The 24855-nt window shown below is 35.8% G+C and overlaps 1 protein-coding gene across 1 annotated transcript; it reads left to right on the top strand.

Annotated features, from left to right (window-relative positions):
• The first annotated feature begins 555 nt into the window (after positions 1–555).
• On the top strand, positions 556–22935 carry LOC140755495 (brachyurin-like). The gene is made up of 6 exons (XM_073090785.1): positions 556–637; positions 20563–20818; positions 21113–21380; positions 21974–22063; positions 22171–22361; positions 22813–22935. Exons 2-6 carry the CDS (start codon positions 20618–20620, stop codon positions 22915–22917), a joined length of 855 nt encoding a protein of 284 aa, XP_072946886.1. The 5' UTR covers positions 556–637; positions 20563–20617; the 3' UTR covers positions 22918–22935.
• The last annotated feature ends 1920 nt before the right edge of the window (positions 22936–24855 follow it).

Here is a 24855-nt window from a genome sequence, read left to right on the forward strand (position 1 = left end):
AAGCGTTGGATCCATCTACATTGTGGAGGTCAGACTATACTATATTTTTAAGCAGACCTATTTTGCTTTTATAATAATTAGTTCATAACTACTCTAAGGATTAAGGTATAAAAATAGCATGTAATCCACCCTAATGCAAGCTCTTAATAGCTCTTAAATAATAGATGTGGCGGTCTTAAAAGGCAATAATAACGTGGTGATAGAAATTTAGTTGCTCAATTCCACTTCTTAATTATCACGTATCACAACGGTGAAGGAATCATCATCATCATCATCATCATCATCTGAAATCATATTAAAACATACGGAACCTATGTTATAAGTGTCAATTAATATTTTATTTACATTATTGTTATCTATTTCGTTACGTTTCATCCGTAAAAGATTAATTACTATTTGTAAGCGCAAGATACATATCAATACATCAAATTAATGATAATTGTCATTAAATGTGACATCATTATCATCTTTGTAATCCAACGGAATCGTTCAATCAAATTCAAATATTTAATGACAAACTCAAAATAATTTAGTCATTTACATTTAGACAACTGGCAAGAAATTGCACAGGATCGGGAGAAATGGCGACTTCTCGTATCGGTGGCCAAGACTCACTTCGGGTCGACGAGTCACCGGAGTAAGTAAGTAAGTATTCTTAAACGATGACAAAAGTTAAGAGGTACATATTCACAATGTGAATTAATTAATCTTTTGAAAACCTCTGCAAAATCTGTGATATTTTTCTCGATTTCTCTATAGAATTTTGATTTTTTTTCCGTCCATGGGCGGAACTTACCATCGGGTGGACTAAAAATAAAAAAGAATTGACGGTCGCTCATTGAAATCTGGAGGCACGGCAGTGCCTCCGCCAAGTCGAGCTTGAAATATTTTCTTAGTTATCAAAATTTTCTTCACTGAATTCAGTTTGAGCGTCATGAAGCCTAAGCTTCACAAGTTTCGTTAATGGAGGAGAAGCGGCATAAAAAAAATCATAAGACACATCTTAACATAATTATATTTTCTCATAAGTTTATATTTAAAATTTTATGTTTGAGGGCAAATAAAATCTCTAAATTATCACATTTAATCGCATTATACACGTGCTTTTCATATATTATATGTAGTAAGGCAACTCAAACATAACTTGCACCTCGAGACGCATTTTAGTGGGGCGGCTTTTGATAAGTAAAAAAAATTTTTAACAAAAAATAAAACCGACTTCTATGTCACTACAAAGTCTAGATTTAATACTATTTATAAGTATCTGAAAGCGTCTCATGTATAACTCATACGGTTTAGGCGAGAAGCAACCTTTCTATATCAGGGTTAAGATCTTGAAGGTCTAAAATTTTCATCCTGTGTGTCTGCTGTTGTGACATTAATACACATATGAAACCACAAAATGGCTAACGCCTATGGTTTAGGTTGGAAGCAAACTAGCATCATCAGAGTGAAACAGTTGAAGATCAAATTTTTTATTACATGTATCTGCTTAGGCGCTGTAAGATACACATATCTTAGCACATATAAAGCACTTAATGGCTTATTCATATGGTATAGGCTTGAGGCACCTTTGCCTCATCAGATCTAAGGAGTTGATGCTCACTCGTGACAGAGTAACGGAATCTTTGAACCCGATTTCTATCCACTTTGAACGTTCAGTTTAATTCAAAATTTTGAAAAATTATCAAGAACCGATGACAATATACGATTTTAATAATTTTGTACCATTGTCCTTATCAACATCCTCAGGATTAACGATTTTCGAGGCGAGATTTTCAAGTGTCTTAGAGAAAGTTCGCCGCAAAGTTACTAGATATAATTTTATTTCCCTAAAACTCAAATGTACTGAAAAATGCGCTTGTGTTGTGCATGTGCTTTTCGAACACTGATAAATGGAGCACCCAAGGCTTTTTTCACAATTATACTATTTACTGTTCCTTAATTGATTCCTAGATTGAAAATTATTTCCTACTTTTTAACCGACTTCAAAAAGGAGGTGGTTCTCAATTCGACCGGTATATATATATATTTTATGTATGTACAGGAATTACTTCGCCGTTAGTGGACAGATTTTTTTTTTTTTTTTATTGTGTAGAGACGAGCTGGAAGTTCGTCCCACGTAAATATGGTTAGGATCCATCGATGGGTTCTGGAGAAAATGAGGGGAACTCCACCCATGTAACAGCCATAACTTCACCGTTTATGAACCTATTTTAGTGCCTTTAATTTCGTGTGTGGACAATTGACACAAGTTGGTCTCATTTAAATGTGATGAGGATCAGAGTGGGTTCTGGAGACAGATATGTAACTCCTCAACCGATGGAAATCATTGAGTTGTGTTTGAAGATATTTAGTGTAGGTTCTAGTGAAATTGCAAAACCAGTTTACCATTGACTATTTAAGGGTCTGATAATGTGGCTCGGAGTCAAAATATGTAACTTCTCAACCGATGGGAATAATTGAGTTGTGTTTGAAGATATTTGGTAGAGGTTCTAATGAAATTGCAAAGCCAGTTCTTCATTGACTATTTAGTTAGGTTAGGTTAGAACATATAAGACAATATAAAACTAAGCGAGCAGGGCACGGTAGCGCCCTACTCGCGGGCGGTTCTAATCACTGAAAATTCAGACCTTCATTCATTCATTCATTCATTCATGAAATGAAATGAAATTTATTTATTGCAAGAATGTAGTACACAAAGATAGTTACAGCAATAGAAGTTCGTACATTCTACCATTACAATGATGTGCAATCATGTCAAATTGAAAAAAAAAAAATAGGAAAACATAAAAAATAAAATTAAAAAAAGTTAAGTCGTATTAAATTATTACATGTCATTTTTATTCTGTACATTGAAAATATTCATTTATGTCATAAAAACAGTGTTGCATAAGCCATTCGGTAATTTTCCTCTTAAAAATGTTTAAGGTCAGATCTTTGTATTTGTCTGGTAATTTGTTACATATTTTTATAGCCATAAGGTAAGCATTTTTTCTATATATTTCTAGTCGTGATTTTGGCATGGATAATCTAAATTTATTTTTGTCTGCATTCCTTCTTACATATTGAGATTGGATTTCAAAATAATGTGGGTGCTGCCTGACAAACAGACAGACCTCCCTAATGTACATGCATGCTAGGGGCAGTATTCGATACTTTTTAAATAAAGGTCTACAAGAATCCATATGCCAAGCACCACAAATGGCTCTTACGCATTTTTTCTGAATGCGAAATGCTTTGATTATGTCTACCGAGTTCCCCCACAATAACAGGCCGTATAATAAAACTGAAGACACATATCCATGGTATGCACTGAGTGCTGCTTCCGTCGATACCATAAGCCGTATTCTTTTTATTGCAAACACAAACCTATTTAATTTATCACAGACATATTCAATGTTCCCTCTCCAGTTACAATTTTTGTCGAGTATTATTCCTAGAAATTTGATTTTCTCTACTTCTTTTATTGGAGTATTGTCATGAACTATATTTAGATTAATATGTCTTTTTTTCATGATCACGTTTATACAATTTTAAATTGTATTAATATAAAAGTTAGTATGTCATCACTAAAAAGGGTGAAAAAAATTTTAACAAAAAAGTACAACCGACTTCTATGTCACTACAAAGTAAAAAATAATTGAAATAAATGTTGGCAATAGCACATATGTCTGAAGTCGGCGCTCATATTAGACACGCTGTTTACATCGTTATCCAACGAAATATATTGAGCGCCGATTTCAGAAATATATACTAAACCAACATTTATTTTAATTATTTTTTACTTCGTAGTGACATAGAAGTTGGTTGTATTTTTTTGTTAAAATTTTTGTTAGTTGATTTTATCATAAAAGTGTATTTTTTAGTTTTTTGAACTATATTTATTCTTGTTAGGAGTGATCAATCTATGTAATTTACTCATGTAAGGAGGCTACTTAACTATTTCTGTCTTTTCTAAACTATTCGTTTAATGGCCAAATTAAGTTCTAATACAAGAATTGCACGTACCAATCAGTACCCTTACCATGAGATTTTACGTTTTGACAAATATGACTGTTTAATAATAATAATAATATGCTTTACCCTGGTGAGTATAAGACTCGCCAACCCATCTAGTGTGTACGATGGTATGCGGCCACACCGCCTCCCTTCCCGGGGTCGCTTACCGGGTGGTTCGACCTACCACTCTTGCCACCCGCGACCCCAGAAGCCCCCTTTTAGTCGCTTCTTACGACAGGCAGGGGATACCGTAGCCCTATTCTGTACCCTTACCATGAGTTTTTACGTTTTGACAATAAGACTGTTTTGGTATTTGTTTACGTATTTGCCCATACAAATTCCAATCAGCGCCCCTAGCGGATTGTATCAGAACTATACTGTCAGTATAACATTAAATGTCTAAATTGACAAAATGGCGCTTCATGTTTTGTCTCTCTTTTTTGCGTACACGTGAGGCAGACAAAAAGACTTGAGCACTTACTCAATAAATGTACGTATATTTAATATTACGTTTACTCAGTGTACTGAAGCAAACGTAACAGAATAATGGATTAAGTATACGTAACGTAAAATTGTGGGATGTTTTGAAAACTCATGGTAAGGGTACTGGTCCCGGAACTACAGTGTCTGGGTACAAAATACAGGTCTGTGTAGATAACACAGACCTGTATTTTGTACCCAATATAGGTCTTTGGTTATCTACATCATTATTATATTTTTTCAATAAAACCGTTTAACATATTTTTTTACTTATTTTATATTTAACTTTTTAGTTTCTAATTTTACTAATAGCCGTTTGATACCCATATTGAGGTAGTAGTGAAGGGGGTCAAACTTAAATTACGATTTGACCCAAACACATAGGGCAAGCCAAATAAATCCTTTTAAAAATTAAAGGCGTTCCTTCTAAGCTGTATCTGCCTAATAAATTATTCATCCATAAGATGCACCTTGGTATGTAAGAAATGAAGATGTACATCGGGAAAAAGTAATTAATACATATGCCGAAGGTCATCAGAAAAGACTTCATCATCACGTTTATATCGAGGCTATCCAGCTCCTCGATACAACGGACCTAGTGACTCAAACGGACTAAACCCTTTGAGCTTGTGACATGACACAGTGTAGTATTAGTGAAATAGTGATTAGTGAACATTATAGAACACAAGAACAATGTGTCTACTCCCTTATGTGTTAAATCAAAGAAGTGCAGTGTCAGAGGACGTCACCTTCATTATATGATTATTTAGCAGTTTAAGTTAGCGTAGAATTACTCATTAGTCATAAATTAGGCTAGATCGTAATTAATATAAAGTACCTATTAGTCACTTGGTACTTACACTCCATAAGATAATAAGATTCCACGACTTGATAAAGAGTGTGTTTTGACACAAAAATGTTAATTATGATAATGATAAAGTGGAAAACTATTATCAGTATCACTTATCACATATTATCATGAGACGTGGCTTGACTAGGGTTTTCTACACTGTGTAATATATTTGTATTTTTGACGTGACAACGTCTTATAATTCGATGGAGCCGGCTGCAGGCACCAAAAAACATGACTCATGCGGCGTTACCACAGTATAAGGATATACAGTATTTTATCTTCATACAAACGCACGAAACGCAAGCCACGCCTACCCGCCTCGGGCCGGTACTAACTCGGTACACGAACATTCGTGAATGTGCCACGGTGACGAGCGGGTGATGTGACGGTTTTGTAAGATATTTTGTTGTTTCAAGAATAATATGGCGAAGAAAAGTTATAGATTATATTGTGTTGTTTTTGGTTGCTTCAATTCGTCAATAACACATCCAGATATAACATTTTTTAAACTGCCTGGAAACTCCGAAAGGTAAGACAATTACAATGATTTTTATGTTAATACTAGATACTTAATCTACTAGGTACTACTACTACTAAATTAGATTAGTTTTTAATTAATACAATTTGATATTTTTAAAAAATACGTATGATTGTTGTAATTTTGGTTCAGTAGACAGGTGTCAGAGCTTGTTATTTGAGGTTATCCCTCTTCTGAATTAATAGTTTAAAACTATTTCTTCGACCAATTTACAACTTTTATTATTCCCGCGCAAAATAAAACTCGAAACTGTTGAAAAACGAAGGGCTTGCTTGCACAACGCACGCGTCGTATTTATTTGTCGTCGCGCGGCGCAACAAAGGCTGAGGGCGTGGCTTAGCGGCCTTTCGGCACCCGTTTGTTCGCGCGATATGCCGCCGAGGGACTATTCTGAATGAGGTAATATAAATATTAGAAAATGAGAATTGATCTTAATTTATTTAGATCAATATTTTATTATTGTTGCATTATTTTAAGATCGTCAAAAATAAGAAACTACCATTTGAAAGGTATTTTCTTGATAGGTCAACACCTTTGTTTACATTTTGGACACCCAATTATGAATCGGAGTATAGATTATAATTAGAGATGCGCCGAATATTCGTTTGGTATTCGGTTTTCGGCGTATTCGGCATCTTTTTTGGTATTTGTATTCGGCCGAATTATTCGGTTTTGGTGCCGAATATATTCGGTTCGAGTAGGTAGGTATGTCTACTTTCGTGTATACACGACACGGTACATAACTAAAACACAAAACTTCTTATGTAAGATTTTATAGTTATATTTTAAGTCAAAGAAATCCTATGATAATTTAATAACATAAAGCAATTAAACTTCAAATCAACATTTATTTTGAAACCTTAAAAGAACATATTTATTACTTACGAGCTGTGCCCCGCGGTTTCACCCGCGTTAAAAGTGTAAATACTCTGAAGTTTTCATGGGATTTAACTTTTTTGCGCTTATCCCTAATTATTTTTCCAAAATTAATGTAGCCTATGTTACTGTCTATAACATCAGCTAATTGCCAGTGAAAGTCCCATCAAAATCAGTACAGCCATATTAAAGATTAGCCGGAACAAACCAAATTTGAAATAATATTTTTTTCGTTATAAGTACCGTATGTACCGTATATTTTATATTTTCCTTTTATGTTATATGGTCTTAGTAAAATGTTGTTATTTTGACATTACAAACAGACACTTAAATTTTAATTATTTGTATAGATTCTAAAGTTAGTATAGTTAACATTTATTTTAAACCTCAAATCAGTATTTCTTTTTACAACTTAAATCAAAGTTTTAATGAACACAGGTAACTGGCAAATTGACAATAATGGACACTATAAAAGAAATATTAGAACCTGTTTACGCGGCAAAACAATGAATTGGTAAACCGAATCATTCGGCCGAATATCCAGTTCGGTGAAAGTTAAACCGAATAATATTCGGTATTCGGTTATTCGGTGAAACCACTATTCGGCGCATCTCTAATTAAAATTATTATTAAATATTGTATTAAATATTTAAACTAAATTTTGCATAATTTATGTTAATTTATAAGCTATCATGTCGAACATATTTCATATTTTATTGTTGTAACTGTCAAGTACCCAATTATATGAATAGTTTTTATTACGTAATATATACATATTAAAAAACATAACATGAATTTTCATTCAACACTTTCTATATAATTAACTATAGCATTCATTTGTATAAATAAAAAAATACAACATTTACAATCAAAAAATTAAAAAGAAAGTCAAGTATGCAGATGTAATTAAAAAACTGTAGGCAGGCAGCCCTAACGCGTTACCGTGCCCAGCGCAACCGTAGGTATCTAATTCAAGGACAGGGCCGAGTTAAATTACTGTATATCCTTATACTGTGGCGTTACCTCGCTCTGAGGCGTTCCAAATAAGGCTTGAAGTGCAAGCGAGATCGCGGAACGAGCAACAAAGAGGCACAATCGGCCTCCGCGTTCGGCAGCGTGCGACATCTGTCTCCCTCCTACTTGAGTGAGCGATGCGTCCGCGTGGACAGCTGCTATACAATAATACATTTTACATGTTTTCGTCAAGTATGAAGTGCAGTGAAAAAATGCAACCATTCCATCAGTATTTTCTTATGACGTTGTCACGTTCAACTATAGTCAGTAAGCCGACTTTACAGACAACGGATTTATTTTTTAGATTTAAGTAACAATATCACGTGGTGGCTACTGCCGCCCATGGACATCTGTATTTACTCATCATCAACCCATCATCCTAACTATGTGTTCTGGTTTGAAGGGTGTTGTAAGGAAGACATACTTTAGGAATACATTAATCCTCAAGGGTAGCGCCGCATCTGTGGCCGGTCTCAGATAGAAATTTAATCTTATCTGGGGTTGATCACAGATGTCCGTACGGCAGTAGCCACTTACCTTCAAACAGACTGCTTGTCTGCTACTCCTATGTTACAAAAAGCTGGCAACCCTGTTATGGAATGATTTAAATATAATGGTTCCCCCACTTCAATGGGTGGAGCATGATAGACAATTGAGCATACAAGTTAATTTGTCAAAAATAGATTTTCTTAACAGATAAAGTTAGTAATTTGTAATTAAGTATACCTCTGTATACGTACATATATACCGAAAGATAATAATAATTTAAGGAAAAATTATATATAGAGATTATACAATACAATACAATACATAAATGCTTTATTGTACACCAAAGAATACATAAAATTATACACAATTATACTATACGATTATACGATTATACGGATACTATATATTATACGATTATCTTATATATAAAATTCTCATGTCACAATGTCAGTAACCATACTCCTCCGAAACGGCTTTGCTGATTTTCACCAAATCTTATATGCATATTCAGTAGGTCTGAGAATCGGCTACTATCTATTTTTCATACCACTAAGTGATAAGGGCTGTTAACCCTTAACATTTTTTTATATGGCAACACAACGTTTGCCGGGTCAGCTTGTAACTATGTAGATTGTAAAACATAACCCACTTTAAAAAAATCTTTAAAATGTATTCTATTTTTAACCGACGTCAAAGAAGGAGGAGGTTTGTGATTCGGCCGCATAAATAAGTATAGATATCTCACCGCCTCGTATTTGAAGGAAGCCATTAAATGACTAAACCGCCTGACAATTCTTTAAACAATTAAATTAAACGCTTTCTACACTCACAGCCCCACACTAGGATTCCCTGTGCCGTGGGTGTCATGGACACACACATAGACATATACACAAACACCCAGACTCAGAAACATAAAGCTAAATTCATCATTTAGATATCTGTCTGCCCGGGAATCGAACCCGGGACCCTTTGCGCGTCAGACCGGTATGGTGACCGCTCCGCCACGCGGGTCGTTGCCGTCATTCTGTCAGCCGTTTAATGGCTGTCATGGTGTAATTTACGCGGTATAATTCCGACATGCGCAATTACGACACGAAATCGAAGAAAAAGTTTGATCATTTACGAATGAAATATAATTTCATTCGTAAATGATCAAAAACTATTTTTTTTAAATATTTTTCAAACACGAAAATAATTGACAGTGACAATTGTCAAAAGGTTACATTTTCATGTCAGGAACGAGCAATTTTAACTAATCTATGTTCGACCGTATATATATTTATTACTAGAATAAAATTATATAATTATAGTTCAAAAAACTAAAAAACACGCTTTTATGATAAAATCAACTATTTAGTGTTCCTTAATTGATTCTTAGATTGAAAATTATTTTCTACTTTTTAGTTGATTTTATCATAAAAGCGTGTTTTTTAGTTCTTTGAACTATAATTATTTATTAATTTTTAGTATTTGTTGTTATAGCGACCACCATTATGCATCGTTTGTAAAAAAATCAAGTGTCTATCTATTACGATTTAAGAGATAAAGCCAAATGACACACGAACAGACCGCAGAGGGTTGCGTTTTAACCTTTGAGTACGGAATCCTAAAAATCATTCTACAAAAGGGCATTATAGATATGTTTCAGAACATTTGACTTATAGGGAAATAACATTATTATTTTCTAAACTAAAAATCACGCTATAGAAGTTACGCCTATTGAAACTAAAAAGCAATAATTATTTGCAATCTAAACTTGCGATGAACTTTGCTGAAGGAGCTTGAAAAATCTCGCCTCGAAAATATTTTTCCACAATTATACAATTTACTGTTCCTTAATGGATTCCTAGATTGAAAGTTATTTTCTACTTTTTAGTTGATTTTATCATAAAAGCGTGTTTTTTAGTTTTTTTAAGTATATTTATTTTATTAATTTTAAGTATTTGTTGTTATAGCGACCATCATTATGCATCGTCTGTAAAAAAATCAAGTGTCTCTATTACGGTTTAAAAGATAAAGCCCTGTGACTCACGAACAGACAGCGGAGGGTTTCGTTTTATCCTTTGAGTACGGAATCCTAAAAATCATTCTAAAAGATGGCATTATAGATATGTTTCAGTACATTTGAGTTATAGGGAAATAACATTATTATTTTTCATAGCTAAAAATCAATCTAGTAACTTTGCCTGTACGCTCCATAAGGCGCTTTCTCTCGCCCCGAAAATCGTTAATCCTGAGGATGTTCATAAGGACAATGGTACAAAATTGTTAAAATCGTGTATTGTCATCGGTTTTTGATAATTCTTAAAAATTTTGAATTAAACTGAACGTTCAAAGTGGATAGAAATCGGACTCAAAGATTCCGTTACTGATACGTACATACATACATACAAACGTACAACCCAAGCTAATAAAAGCGTCTTAAAAACGATAAAAATTTGTAAAATTGAAGAATTTTTTTCAAAATAAACATTCCTCATTGACATATTCAATATGGCGGAATACCGTCAGTGTCAAGTACTCAAAACTGTCGATTTCTCTAATTCTGTATTTCGCTGTTTTTGTCGTACAAGTTATTATTACCTTGGTTATTTACAACCTGGTTTTCGTTTTGTGTATACTGTCATGATTTCTGAATTTAATTAATTATTTTATAATAAAACCACCTTATAAATAGTATCTGGTTTGATAGATGTAAGTGTCATGTTATATTAAAAAAGAAGTTGTCAACTTGAAAATGGAAGGTAGTATGGACGGGAGGAAAGTATTACATTGTGGTGACGATGACGAAAATAAATATAAATAATATATTGTGTTGAAAGAGTGGAATAAAGCAGAACGGGAAAGGTTCATTAAAATCATAAGTGTCGTTTGAATTAAGATGGTGTCAAATATATATAATAGTGGATATACATATAATAGTGGATATACATATACTGAAGGTGGTAGAACCCTTTGTGGTTCGACTCCGGCGGCACCACCGCCACACCTATTTCTGTTATAACAGCAGTGTTAAGCGTTGCTCTGTTCTAGTCTGAAGGGTATGGTAAGGGAGACACACCTATTATTATATATTTCTACCTTGACTTTAAGATACTCATATGACTATATTCTATAGATTTGGTGATTTCTTGGAAAACCCCACAAAGGTTCACTAGTAACGGATCGCTGCCCACAAAAATAATTGTAGATAAAATTAAGATAATATGATGATTCACGGGAAATTAATGTATTTTTTGTTGATATACTTAATCCTGATAACGTATACGAAGTTATAAAAGGATAGACTATAGTACTAGAGCACTCAATGTTAGAACATTTTGCTAGGAAATCGATAGTAGCCCTAGTAGTGATAGTAGCATTAGTATCTATTTCTAGCCAGAAGCAGGTAGCTTCGGTGGAGGGGTTTGACGACATAGAAATGAGAAGATTAGTCTTTTGGCATGGCAGACTATGATCGGCTTCTAATAGACCCTGTTCTATATAGAGTTGGTTAGGTTAGGTGATTGTATCTAGTATCTAGATAAAATAAAAGATGCCTTAATGAGCCCATCTTATCCGATAAGGAGATCGGTATTCCAGAAGCAGCCTCAAGGCTGCTGATGAGAGCATGGACTTCGATGGCTCCAGGATCGTAGGAGGCTCCAATTTCAAGGTCTTCGTTCTGTTTGTAAGTGATTGTAATTTTCTTTTTATATTTTCCTCGTAATTTTCTAGACCTAATAAAGGCATATAAAAGCACCCGACTAAAAATAATATATATCAAAAATTAAACGATCTTCCTTAAAAAAATACCTACAAACTGTATGTAAGAGTACTTAATAAAAAGCTACGAGGAACTATTTGACCTGGTGCCTACGTCACCATTCTTCCATCGCACCACTCGCCAAGAGATGAAGTTCCATCCGCACCAACTGGACTCGTGGCGGTCCTCCACGGTTCGATTTGCAAGGAGGTTCTTGCCACGAACGTGCAAGATGTGAAATGTACTTCCTCTTGAGGATACCCAGAGGGCTATGACATGGGGCTCTTCAAAAAAGGTGCTAAAAGAGCTCTCCTTCAAAGCCGGCGATGCATTGGCGACTCCTCTGGTGTTGCAAATGTCCATAGGCGACGGTGACTGCGCTCCAGCAGGTAGCCCGTCTTTTTTAGATAGCTTATTTACACAAAATATATATTTTGTGTAAATAACCTTTATTGACTTAACTTTTACGCTATCTACTCTTACATCAGTCCATAGAATTCCACAATTCAGTCATTACATCTTTAACTTTAAGAGCCCTTGCCCAGAGCGCCCGACGTAAGAGGACCCCCAAATTATTTTATAATAATAAATTATCTTACACATAACAATCCTGAACTGAAATGTTGATTTACTTTTACTGTTAACCAATTCATTCCTTACAATAACACAGACCAGAAGAACACTTGTTTTAACTCCGGAGGCATCATCACATCTATTTCTGTCATACCAGTAGTGTAGTGCTGCTGTGTTCTGGTTTGAAGTGTGGTAAAAGCAATGCATTTTGGCGTCCTGTGCATCTGTGTCGGACGGACGGAGGCCCGGGGAAAGTTGAATGGAGGCCTCCAAAAGTGTAAAAAGGTAATTTCATTTTACAAAATGACAAATGTGTCATAGAATTATTTGCCTGTGATTCGGTGACCATTTTTTTCGCTGTGACACATTTTATAGATTGTACTGATGATGTTTTTTTAGCAACTTTGTTAGGAGACTTTGGAGGTCCATCAAGATCGCAAGCCCGGGGCGCACCGCCCCTCCCCACTTGAGCCGCTAGAGTTGCATCTTTATCTTATCTAGGATTGATTACAGATCTCCATACACCACTGTCCTTATCAGGTGGACTGCATACTCGCTTGGTACTCCGATTGCATAAAAGGTACCAATAAATAAAAATTACTTAACGCAGAAAACATTCTGAACTAACATAATTACAGGTTAAAATTATTAAAAAGGCGTCAGAAATAAAATTTATTGTTGAAGGTAATAATACTTTTTATACAAAAGAACTAATTGGAAACGTATATGAAACAGGAATATTAGAAATAATAAGACAACAAAAAATTAACAATAAATTTATTTACATAATATGCTGTATTTGTAAATAAATTTTAAATACAAATAAATTTTAGGAAAACAAATGAATTTTAGGAAAAGCGAATTTACACTAAGTATTTTGCGCGCTAAAAACTTAAAATTACTTTTTGCAACAGAAAAATTATTGACAAATATATAGTTATTATTAATCGCATAAAATTATTATTTTCATTTAAGTAGAAATAAAAGCTTGTTTTTTTCAATAACATATAATTATTATTACTATGTTTACAATATTGTTAATATATAATATTATTATTATTTAACATTATTGTGGTAGAATTTTTTCTGTTATAACATCATTGTTAAGCGCTACTGTGTTCCGGTTTGAAGGGTGTGGTAAGGGAGACATATTGAAGATATTGATTTAAAAGAAAATAATATGACATACATAAAACTGAAAATTCGTACCTTCATTGGAATGAAAGTGGCGCCATCTGGCCAAAATTGGTCGTATCAACTCTGAAACCTTCGTGGGCTCATGGACAACAACTTTGCTAAAGATCATAGCTTGATCAAACCATAGTTTACGATTCAATCCTTTCTAATATCGATTGAAATAATCTACTTTTTGGCCCAAAAGATCGATTCTCCGATTAATCGATCTTAGATCACCATCCCTAGTTCCCGTGATAAAAACCGGGATAAAAACTATCCTATGTCCTTTCATTGTGGTGACGATGACGAAAATAAATATAAATAATATATTGTGTTGAAAGAGTGGAATAAAGCAGAACGGGAAAGGTTCATTAAAATCATAAGTGTCGTTTGAATTAAGATGGTGTCAAATATATATAATAGTGGATATACATATAATAGTGGATATACATATACTGAAGGTGGTAGAACCCTTTGTGGTTCGACTCCGGCGGCACCACCGCCACACCTATTTCTGTTATAACAGCAGTGTTAAGCGTTGCTCTGTTCTAGTCTGAAGGGTATGGTAAGGGAGACACACCTATTATTATATATTTCTACCTTGACTTTAAGATACTCATATGACTATATTCTATAGATTTGGTGATTTCTTGGAAAACCCCACAAAGGTTCACTAGTAACGGATCGCTGCCCACAAAAATAATTGTAGATAAAATTAAGATAATATGATGATTCACGGGAAATTAATGTATTTTTTGTTGATATACTTAATCCTGATAACGTATACGAAGTTATAAAAGGATAGACTATAGTACTAGAGCACTCAATGTTAGAACATTTTGCTAGGAAATCGATAGTAGCCCTAGTAGTGATAGTAGCATTAGTATCTATTTCTAGCCAGAAGCAGGTAGCTTCGGTGGAGGGGTTTGACGACATAGAAATGAGAAGATTAGTCTTTTGGCATGGCAGACTATGATCGGCTTCTAATAGACCCTGTTCTATATAGAGTTGGTTAGGTTAGGTGATTGTATCTAGTATCTAGATAAAATAAAAGATGCCTTAATGAGCCCATCTTATCCGATAAGGAGATCGGTATTCCAGAAGCAGCCTCAAGGCTGCTGATGAGAGCATGGACTTCGATGGCTCCAGGATCGTAGGAGGCTCCAATTTCAAGGTCTTCGTTCTGTTTGTAAGTGATTGTAATTTTCTTTTTATATTTTCCTCGTAATTTTCTAGACCTAATAAAGGCATATAAAAGCACCCGACTAAAAATAATATATATCAAAAATTAAACGATCTTCCTTAAAAAAATACCTACAAACTGTATGTAAGAGTACTTAATAAAAAGCTACGAGGAACTATTTGACCTGGTGCCTACGTCACCATTCTTCCATCGCACCACTCGCCAAGAGATGAAGTTCCATCCGCACCAACTGGACTCGTGGCGGTCCTCCACGGTTCGATTTGCAAGGAGGTTCTTGCCACGAACGTGCAAGATGTGAAATGTACTTCCTCTTGAGGATACCCAGAGGGCTATGACATGGGGCTCTTCAAAAAAGGTGCTAAAAGAGCTCTCCTTCAAAGCCGGCGATGCATTGGCGACTCCTCTGGTGTTGCAAATGTCCATAGGCGACGGTGACTGCGCTCCAGCAGGTAGCCCGTCTTTTTTAGATAGCTTATTTACACAAAATATATATTTTGTGTAAATAACCTTTATTGACTTAACTTTTACGCTATCTACTCTTACATCAGTCCATAGAATTCCACAATTCAGTCATTACATCTTTAACTTTAAGAGCCCTTGCCCAGAGCGCCCGACGTAAGAGGACCCCCAAATTATTTTATAATAATAAATTATCTTACACATAACAATCCTGAACTGAAATGTTGATTTACTTTTACTGTTAACCAATTCATTCCTTACAATAACACAGACCAGAAGAACACTTGTTTTAACTCCGGAGGCATCATCACATCTATTTCTGTCATACCAGTAGTGTAGTGCTGCTGTGTTCTGGTTTGAAGTGTGGTAAAAGCAATGCATTTTGGCGTCCTGTGCATCTGTGTCGGACGGACGGAGGCCCGGGGAAAGTTGAATGGAGGCCTCCAAAAGTGTAAAAAGGTAATTTCATTTTACAAAATGACAAATGTGTCATAGAATTATTTGCCTGTGATTCGGTGACCATTTTTTTCGCTGTGACACATTTTATAGATTGTACTGATGATGTTTTTTTAGCAACTTTGTTAGGAGACTTTGGAGGTCCATCAAGATCGCAAGCCCGGGGCGCACCGCCCCTCCCCACTTGAGCCGCTAGAGTTGCATCTTTATCTTATCTAGGATTGATTACAGATCTCCATACACCACTGTCCTTATCAGGTGGACTGCATACTCGCTTGGTACTCCGATTGCATAAAAGGTACCAATAAATAAAAATTACTTAACGCAGAAAACATTCTGAACTAACATAATTACAGGTTAAAATTATTAAAAAGGCGTCAGAAATAAAATTTATTGTTGAAGGTAATAATACTTTTTATACAAAAGAACTAATTGGAAACGTATATGAAACAGGAATATTAGAAATAATAAGACAACAAAAAATTAACAATAAATTTATTTACATAATATGCTGTATTTGTAAATAAATTTTAAATACAAATAAATTTTAGGAAAACAAATGAATTTTAGGAAAAGCGAATTTACACTAAGTATTTTGCGCGCTAAAAACTTAAAATTACTTTTTGCAACAGAAAAATTATTGACAAATATATAGTTATTATTAATCGCATAAAATTATTATTTTCATTTAAGTAGAAATAAAAGCTTGTTTTTTTCAATAACATATAATTATTATTACTATGTTTACAATATTGTTAATATATAATATTATTATTATTTAACATTATTGTGGTAGAATTTTTTCTGTTATAACATCATTGTTAAGCGCTACTGTGTTCCGGTTTGAAGGGTGTGGTAAGGGAGACATATTGAAGATATTGATTTAAAAGAAAATAATATGACATACATAAAACTGAAAATTCGTACCTTCATTGGAATGAAAGTGGCGCCATCTGGCCAAAATTGGTCGTATCAACTCTGAAACCTTCGTGGGCTCATGGACAACAACTTTGCTAAAGATCATAGCTTGATCAAACCATAGTTTACGATTCAATCCTTTCTAATATCGATTGAAATAATCTACTTTTTGGCCCAAAAGATCGATTCTCCGATTAATCGATCTTAGATCACCATCCCTAGTTCCCGTGATAAAAACCGGGATAAAAACTATCCTATGTCCTTTCTCGGGTCTTAAACTATCTTTGTACAAAATTTCATTAAAATCGGTTCAGTGGTTTAGGCGTGAAGTAGAGACAAACAGACAGACAGAGTTACTTTCGGATTTATAATATTAGTAAGGATGTTACTCGTAGATAATGTAGCTTTCGAATGGTGAAAGAATTTTTAAAATCGATCCAGTAGTTTTTGAGCCTATTTATTACAATCAAACAAACAAAAAGATTTCCTCTTTATAATATTAGTGTAGAAAAATAATTCATTTCAAATCTTATTATGATATAAATATGTCAGATCGCCGAGCCTCGCGTCTGACCGATATAGAAATGCCAGATGGCGTTCCTTCATAGTGCACCAACTGCTTTCGGTTCCAACAAAGAAGCACACAAGAAAATAATAAATTCGGAGCCGATGGATTTACAAGTCCACACACCATCAACGTCAATTGTCAACTCACTCTCAAAAACGAAACAATAATCATAGTTCTTATAACAAAAAGGCGACACTTGCAACCCCATCCGGAGTTACCCGCTCCAAAAATACAGTCTACTAAAATAATTGTTAATAAAGTAATTTGAATGGAAATCATAAAATAAGATTAAATAGCTTCAACTCAAAATTAACTAAAATTAATTGAAAATAATAGCCCGCGCCGTTAAATATATGACGTCACGCGGATAAAATATTTTTCTTTCTTATCATAAGAACGTAATTTAAATAAGGAGATATGATATTAATAAATCATAAAGTTATCTAACGTAACATAAATATTATCTAAATGATCCATAATCATCATAAAACACTTGAAAAACATATTATCTTCATCAAAAGTGATAATGGTTACAAAGATTGATGATCAATTTGCGTATAGATTTTAGATTATGATAAATAACATAAGATAATGATGTTGAAAATAAGTGCATTTGTTTCTTTGAATTTAATATATTAAGCTGAGATCTTAGATAAGTAAAAAAAAAATAACAAAAAAATACAACCGACTTCTATGTCACTACAAAGTAAAAAGATATTGAAATAAATGTTGGTTTAGTACATATTTCTGAAGTCCACCAGTGGGACCAACTTCCAGCTCGTCCCTATACGATAAAAAAAGAATTATTAAAATCGGTCCACTAACGGCGGAGTAATTCGTGTACATACATAAAAAAAAATACCGGCCGAATTGATAACCACCTCTTTTTGAAGTGAAATCAACAAAACCTGACATACCTAAATAAAAAAACTCAATATAAACAATCAGAAATTCACATGGATAGAAAAAATACTAAAAATGTTTAGATTGCTATCATTGATTGAATCATGACAAAGCAGTTGCCATTTTTGTCTGATAAAGTTCGGTTCTGTTGCCGGAGTTATATAACTAATATAAACTCATTGATTTTTTTTTTGTTTTCGAGGGGAAAACCTTCGAAAGGTACCCGGTGCCGTAGGAGCGACAGAGGGTTATGTGGGACTCCCACCGCACCAAAACCCCCGGTGGCCGCCCTCGGAGCTGCTTAAAAACGACACTTACAAAATATATTTTTTTCCATTTTAAATATATAAAAGTGATTTTATTTTGAATCAATATTAACTAGAAATTTTAGTTAGTTATAGCTTACTAAATGTTTTCACCGCGGTTAGTCAAATTTAAAAACATTAGAAAATTAGGGAAAAAACATTAGAAAATTTTAAATCTCAAAATAGCTTAAACTTTCTCATGGTTCCTCAATATTTCTAACCTTGCTTTTGAATATGGTAGACCTACTATCCGATGTATTTTACAGAATAAAAATACATCACCTTATTTGTACTCAGTTCGGTAGGAAGTTGAAGCAGACTGAATTAAAAAAATATAACACAACCGATCTATCAAAAATGGGTGGTACTTTCAGTAAGGTAATTTTTTTACCCGATTGCGGAGGGGTAGCGGCGCATATATATATTTTTATAATATAGAAGTAGCAGAAGAGCAGTCCACCTGATGGTAAGTGGCTACTGCCGCAAAGAGAAAGAACCACAAAGGGTTCTACCAACAGTGACCAACCAAAGGTAAGAAATCTTATCTAGGGTTGAACAAATGTCCATGGGCGGCAGTAGCCACTTACCTTCAAGTGGACGGCCTGCTCGTCTGCTATCCTATATTAAAAAAATGTGATCTAATTTTAAAATCTCTAAAAATTTTCCATTTATTAAGGTAATACTATACTGTTCGAAATAGGCATTATGAAGTTTCTTACGCTGTTTCTTATCCACAATCGAAACAATAAAACGAAGAGCTTACTTTAAAAAAAAAAAAGAAACCAAACAAAATATTTTTGACTTTCAAATAAATGTCTGAATTACTAAGCGTCTGAGTCAGTTGTGAAATATGGAACTACAAAATGATGTGCGCTACCTTAATTAATATCAATCATCATTTATCTATAAGTAATGGTAATAATACCTGATGAGTTTAATTTTTAATCAATCTTGATATATGATACGATTCTTGTGAAAAATATATTAAATTTTTAGATTGTTTTGATTCCGTATATTCTATTAGAAGGAACCCTTTGTGGTTCGACTCCGGCGGCACCACCGCCACGCGTATTTCTACCTTTTGATGGCTTCTCCTTGTAAATAAGGGTATGTAAGTGTGGGTAGTTGGCAGTCGATGCTCGGTGGTCGGCCTGGACGGACGTGTTGGTGCATTGATGGACTAAATCGTCTTACGAGTATAATTACTATCAGTGACTTTAAAAAATAAAATTTAACAATAAAATATAACCGACTTCTGAATGTCACTACAAAGTAAAAAATAATTAAAATAAATGTTGGTTTGTAGTGACATAGAAGTCGCTAGTATTCATTTGTTTTTATTTCACCCTTGTTAGTGATGACATACTAACGTTTGTATTAATATATAATAAAACGAGCTTTTGCTCGCGGCTTCGCTCGCATTACGAAGTAATATTTTCATCCGCTATTTTATACCTTTGGGGGTAGAATTGATCAAAATCCTTTCTTAGCGGATGCCTACGTCATAACTTCTACCTGCATGCCAAATTTCAGCCCGATCCGTCCAGTGGTTTAGGCTGTGCGTTGATAGATCACTACTTCAGTCAGTCACCTTTGAGTTATATATATTTAGATTTAGAATTAAAAATCAATACCTAAGATTAGCAAACCCGTCCGAATATTCCGTAAGTCCGAATTCGAATCCACCAAATCGGAATCTGGCCTTTGATTTTTCGAAATTAAGATATCGTTACCAATGGTCGTGAAAGCTCTTCACTGCCTTCAGAGCCGAGAGGAACCCATGAAGGGTATCCCCATGAAAAAAAAGGAGTGAAGTCCTCCAATCCTCACTTAGGCAAGCGGTAGAACCAAACTGGTACCTACTTTTGAAAAAGGTTCACAAACCTACGGATCCCTGGCACCAAAACAAATAAGTTAAATAAGTAATTAGAGATTATGTTTCGATAAAATCGGTATGGTTCGATCATGCGTGGTACTTCTGATCATGATAACACACTTTTCAGGGTATAAAAGGGCTAAAAGACAACACTACAGCATTCTACAACGAAGCCTTCCACGATGAGACCGATCCTAGTTGTCCTGGCGCTGGTAGCAGCAGCATCAGCTGCGCCCAAATTTGAGCCCACCTTCTACGACTACCATCAGGAGATCGGTATCCCCGAAGCCGCCCGCATCAAGGCTTTGGAAGAGGCCATGGACTTCGATGGCTCCAGGATCGTGGGAGGCTCCGCCTCTAACCTCGGCCAGTGGCCCTTCTTTGTATGTGTTTTTTGTTTATTATATAATGTTGAAAGCTGGTAGAATCCTCTGTTCGACTTTAGCGGCACCACCACCGCACCTTTTTCTGTTACAACAGCGATGTTAAACCCTGTGCTCTGATTTGAAGAGTGTACGGGAAATGTTGCAACTTAGTTATCATGGGAAGCGGGCATCTGTGGCCGACCTCAGGTTGGACCCTGGTCTTGTCTGGGGTTGATTGCAGATGTTCATAGGCGGCAGTAGCTTTACTATGATCATATCCTATAACCTTACTTGCAACATACTTTTATTCAGGGCGGTCTGGTGATCACGATGACCACTGGTGGCACCTCCGTCTGCGGCTCCTCTCTTCTCTCCAACACCCGCGCTGTCACCGCTGCTCACTGCTGGAGACACCGCACCAGCCAGGCGCGCCAGTTCACCGTGGTGCTCGGCTCCGTTCGCCTCTTCTCTGGTGGTACCCGCGTCAACACCAACAACGTGCAGATGCACGGCAGCTGGAACGACAACACCCTCGCCAACGACATCGCCATAATCGTTTTGAGCCACGTTGGCTTTAACAGTAAGTTTTGTTTGAAGAATTATAGGGAAGGATATAAGGAGATAAGGAAATTATGAAGATGGTAGGTGTGGTTCGACTCCGGCGGCATCACCGCTCTACCTATTTCTGCCTATTAACGGTAGTGTTAAACGCTGCTGTGCTCTGGTTTTAAGGGTGTGGTAAGGGAGACATACATTTCCGAGCCATACATAGCGACGCATCTGTGGCCGATCTCTGGTAGGAATATCTAATCCTATCTGGGGTTGATCACAGATGTCCATGGGTGGCAGTAGCCACATACCATTAGGTGGACTGCATCGTCTGCTACTCCTTTATTATAAAAAACACTATTTCTTTTAAGTAGTTCTGGATCGGCAGCCAAACGCCAGCATCACATATGATGCGATTACACTTCTCAGAAATAGCAACGCTTGTGATCGGCTTTAAGTAGAACCACTGTTACAGTGTTAGATGCAGTTGGTTACAGATGTCCATATGACATGACTTACCGTATAGACATCCTCGTCGGCTACTTCAATCTATTTTTTTACAACAAAACAACTATTTCATTACTCTTGTTAAAAAAATACTAAAAATTTCTTTCAACTTTTTAGACCAAATTAACCGCATCAACCTGCCCACTGGTACCGCCACCTACGTTGGAGTCAACGCCGTCGCCATTGGCTTCGGTCGTACCGCTGATGGTAAGTAACTTCCACCATCACCATCATCAACCCATTCTGGGCACATATCTCCTCTCAGATTTAGAGGGATAATTACTACTTCTTCTAAACATTTTTGATTTTCCCAGGTGCTGCTGGCAACATCAACAACAACCAGGCCCTTCGCCACGTGACCCTGCCGGTCATCTCCAACGACGAGTGCCGCAGGACCTTCGGCAACAGCATCATCGCCTCCACCCTCTGCACCAGCGGCGCCAACGGCAGAAGCACCTGCCAGGGCGACTCTGGTGGCCCCCTCCAGATTGGTGGACCTATCCTTGTAAGTTTTACCAATGATATCAAAATTAAATACAAAATATTTTATACACAGTAGAATGGTTAGTAAGATGGTAGAATGGTTCAAACAGGGACCACCAATACACCTATTTGTAGCTTGAAACAGTTTTGCATTTCGTTAGAGGGGCCTTCATAGGGGCAACCTCTAAGTCCTCATAAGTAGCAGCCCATCAGCTTCAGATAATTATTGGTCTATATGAACCTATTTACAGTCCTCACGAGTTGGAATGCATTTGTGATAGGCTTCAGATGACCACTTCTCCATATGGAGCTGGTTACAGATGTCCATGAGCGGCAGTACTTATCATCAGATGAACTGCTTTGTTTGCCACTACGATCATACACCTCTCGAATCTGATCTCTCTGATCTTGCTTACATTGAAATTCCGACTTACCATTCCTGCTGACATATGCTCATCCTTAACTTCTTCCAGATCGGTGTGACCTCCTTCGGCGCTGCTGCCGGCTGCCAGCGCGGCTTCCCCGCTGCCTTCGCCAGGGTCACATCCTTCGTCGCCTGGCTCCGCGCCCGCATGTAAATTTACTAACTGACGACTGACTTGCTTGTAATTTGGACTTGAATAAATGTTTTTTATGATAATGATGTCTTTTTTTAAGATGTTCGAACAAAGCTGGAGGTTTAAAGTATGCATATGTATGCATGCACACACTAAAATACACACACACAAATAGTGATAGTGACTTTGTCTCCCAATCAAAACGCTTTAAAAGAATAGTCCGAAATTATTTACACAAAAGCAACACACACACGCACACACGCACACACACACACACACACACGCACACACACACACACACACACACACACACACACACACACAGACACATACACACTATGTATAGATTTACAATTAGGAAGCGAACAATCAGAAATGTTAAAATATGAATTTGCGTGTATACAATTATCATTATTTCTTATATTAAATATTACTATATTAGGTTTTTAACAGAGTGTAACCTTTTTTTCTTACAAGGGGGAAACCTTCAAAGGGTTATGTCCCACATAACCCTTTTACCGCACTTAAACCCCCCGGTGGCCGTCCTCAACGCTTGGTGGAGAACTCCGGAATCTCCGACGGAACACAACCGGATTCCTCCAAGCGCGATGCCCCGATCGGGCTCTGTCCTGGAGGAGCAAATTTCGCTCCTCCCACACCATCTGGTGTTTACGACGGGAAGCGATCACCGAGCTTCCACTCTTGCCGCCTGCAACTCTGGAAGCCCCTTTTAGTTACCTCTTACGACAGGCAGGGGATACCGTAGCTCTATTCTAGTCCCGGGACTACAGACAAACAGACTAACACCTCTAATTTTTTTTTCAAAGTTATGTGTATTATAAATAATTATAACTTGCTTTAGCGATGGAAGACGACATCGTGAGGAATCCTACGCACCCGAGAGATCTTTTCGAAAAGTTCTCAAAGGTATGTGAAGTCTACCAATACGCACTGGTCCAGCGCGGTGGACTATGGCCTAATCCTTCTCACTCTGAGAGGAGACCCGTGCCTAAAATAACATGGGTTGATGACAGTTATTATTAAGTTCATTTTGCACCACTCATTACATACTACATGCACAGGGTTATCGCTTAATTAGTCATAAAGTTACAAGTCATAATTACTTGCTTAATATGTTTTGATTGCAAAATGTAATTACTCGTGATAACTGTATGTGCTCTATTGAAAGATTGACTAACGAAATGATTTATCAAAGTCTGATAATACTACCCTGTTTGATTATTTGTAAGTATTTTATCATCATTAGATATATAACCTTTCCCTTAGCCTTTTTCTTTAGTTTGCCATACACCATTACTTTCCAGAATTTGATCCTTAGAAGCAACACTATCTGATTATGGAATAATACAGGGTGTGTTTTTTTTTTCAAAATGAACACGTTCGATTCCCGGCTAGGGAAATTGATTTTAAAAAAATTAACGATGCACTTTTGTTTCTTTCAAAACCGGGTTCGTAACTCCTTTTAGATTTTTTCTCCAATCCTTATAGTTTCGGATTTGGCCCTTAGAAACCATTTTAAAAATTCACCCTGTATATGTAGGTATATTAAAAAAGTTTTTTTTTTTAAATCAATCTTTACATCATTATTATTGTAATCTTCTCAAAAAGTGTAGCAAAAAACCCACATTGACATTTATTATATTAGATAGGATAAGTTGAAGAACTTATATATTGAAGAATACACTTTATATTTGCACACGTATGGAGTTTCTATCGCCACTTCTTCATAGCGAGTCACCGTCCGTCGCTGTGGTAGTTTGTAAACGTTCAAAAAATTGAACAAAAAATACAACCGACTTCTATGTCACTACAAAGTAAAAAATAATTGAAATAAATGTTAGTTTAGTACATAGTTCAGAAGTCGGCGCTCAATATATTTCGTTAGATAACGGCGTAAACAGCGTGTCCAATATGAGCACCGACTTCAGAAGTATGTAC

Source organism: Epargyreus clarus, unplaced genomic scaffold (genome assembly GCF_041222505.1).
Source record: "Epargyreus clarus isolate Ecla_fem2 unplaced genomic scaffold, WU_Ecla_fem_2.2 ptg000033l, whole genome shotgun sequence".
NCBI classification, from domain to species: Eukaryota; Metazoa; Arthropoda; class Insecta; order Lepidoptera; family Hesperiidae; genus Epargyreus; species Epargyreus clarus.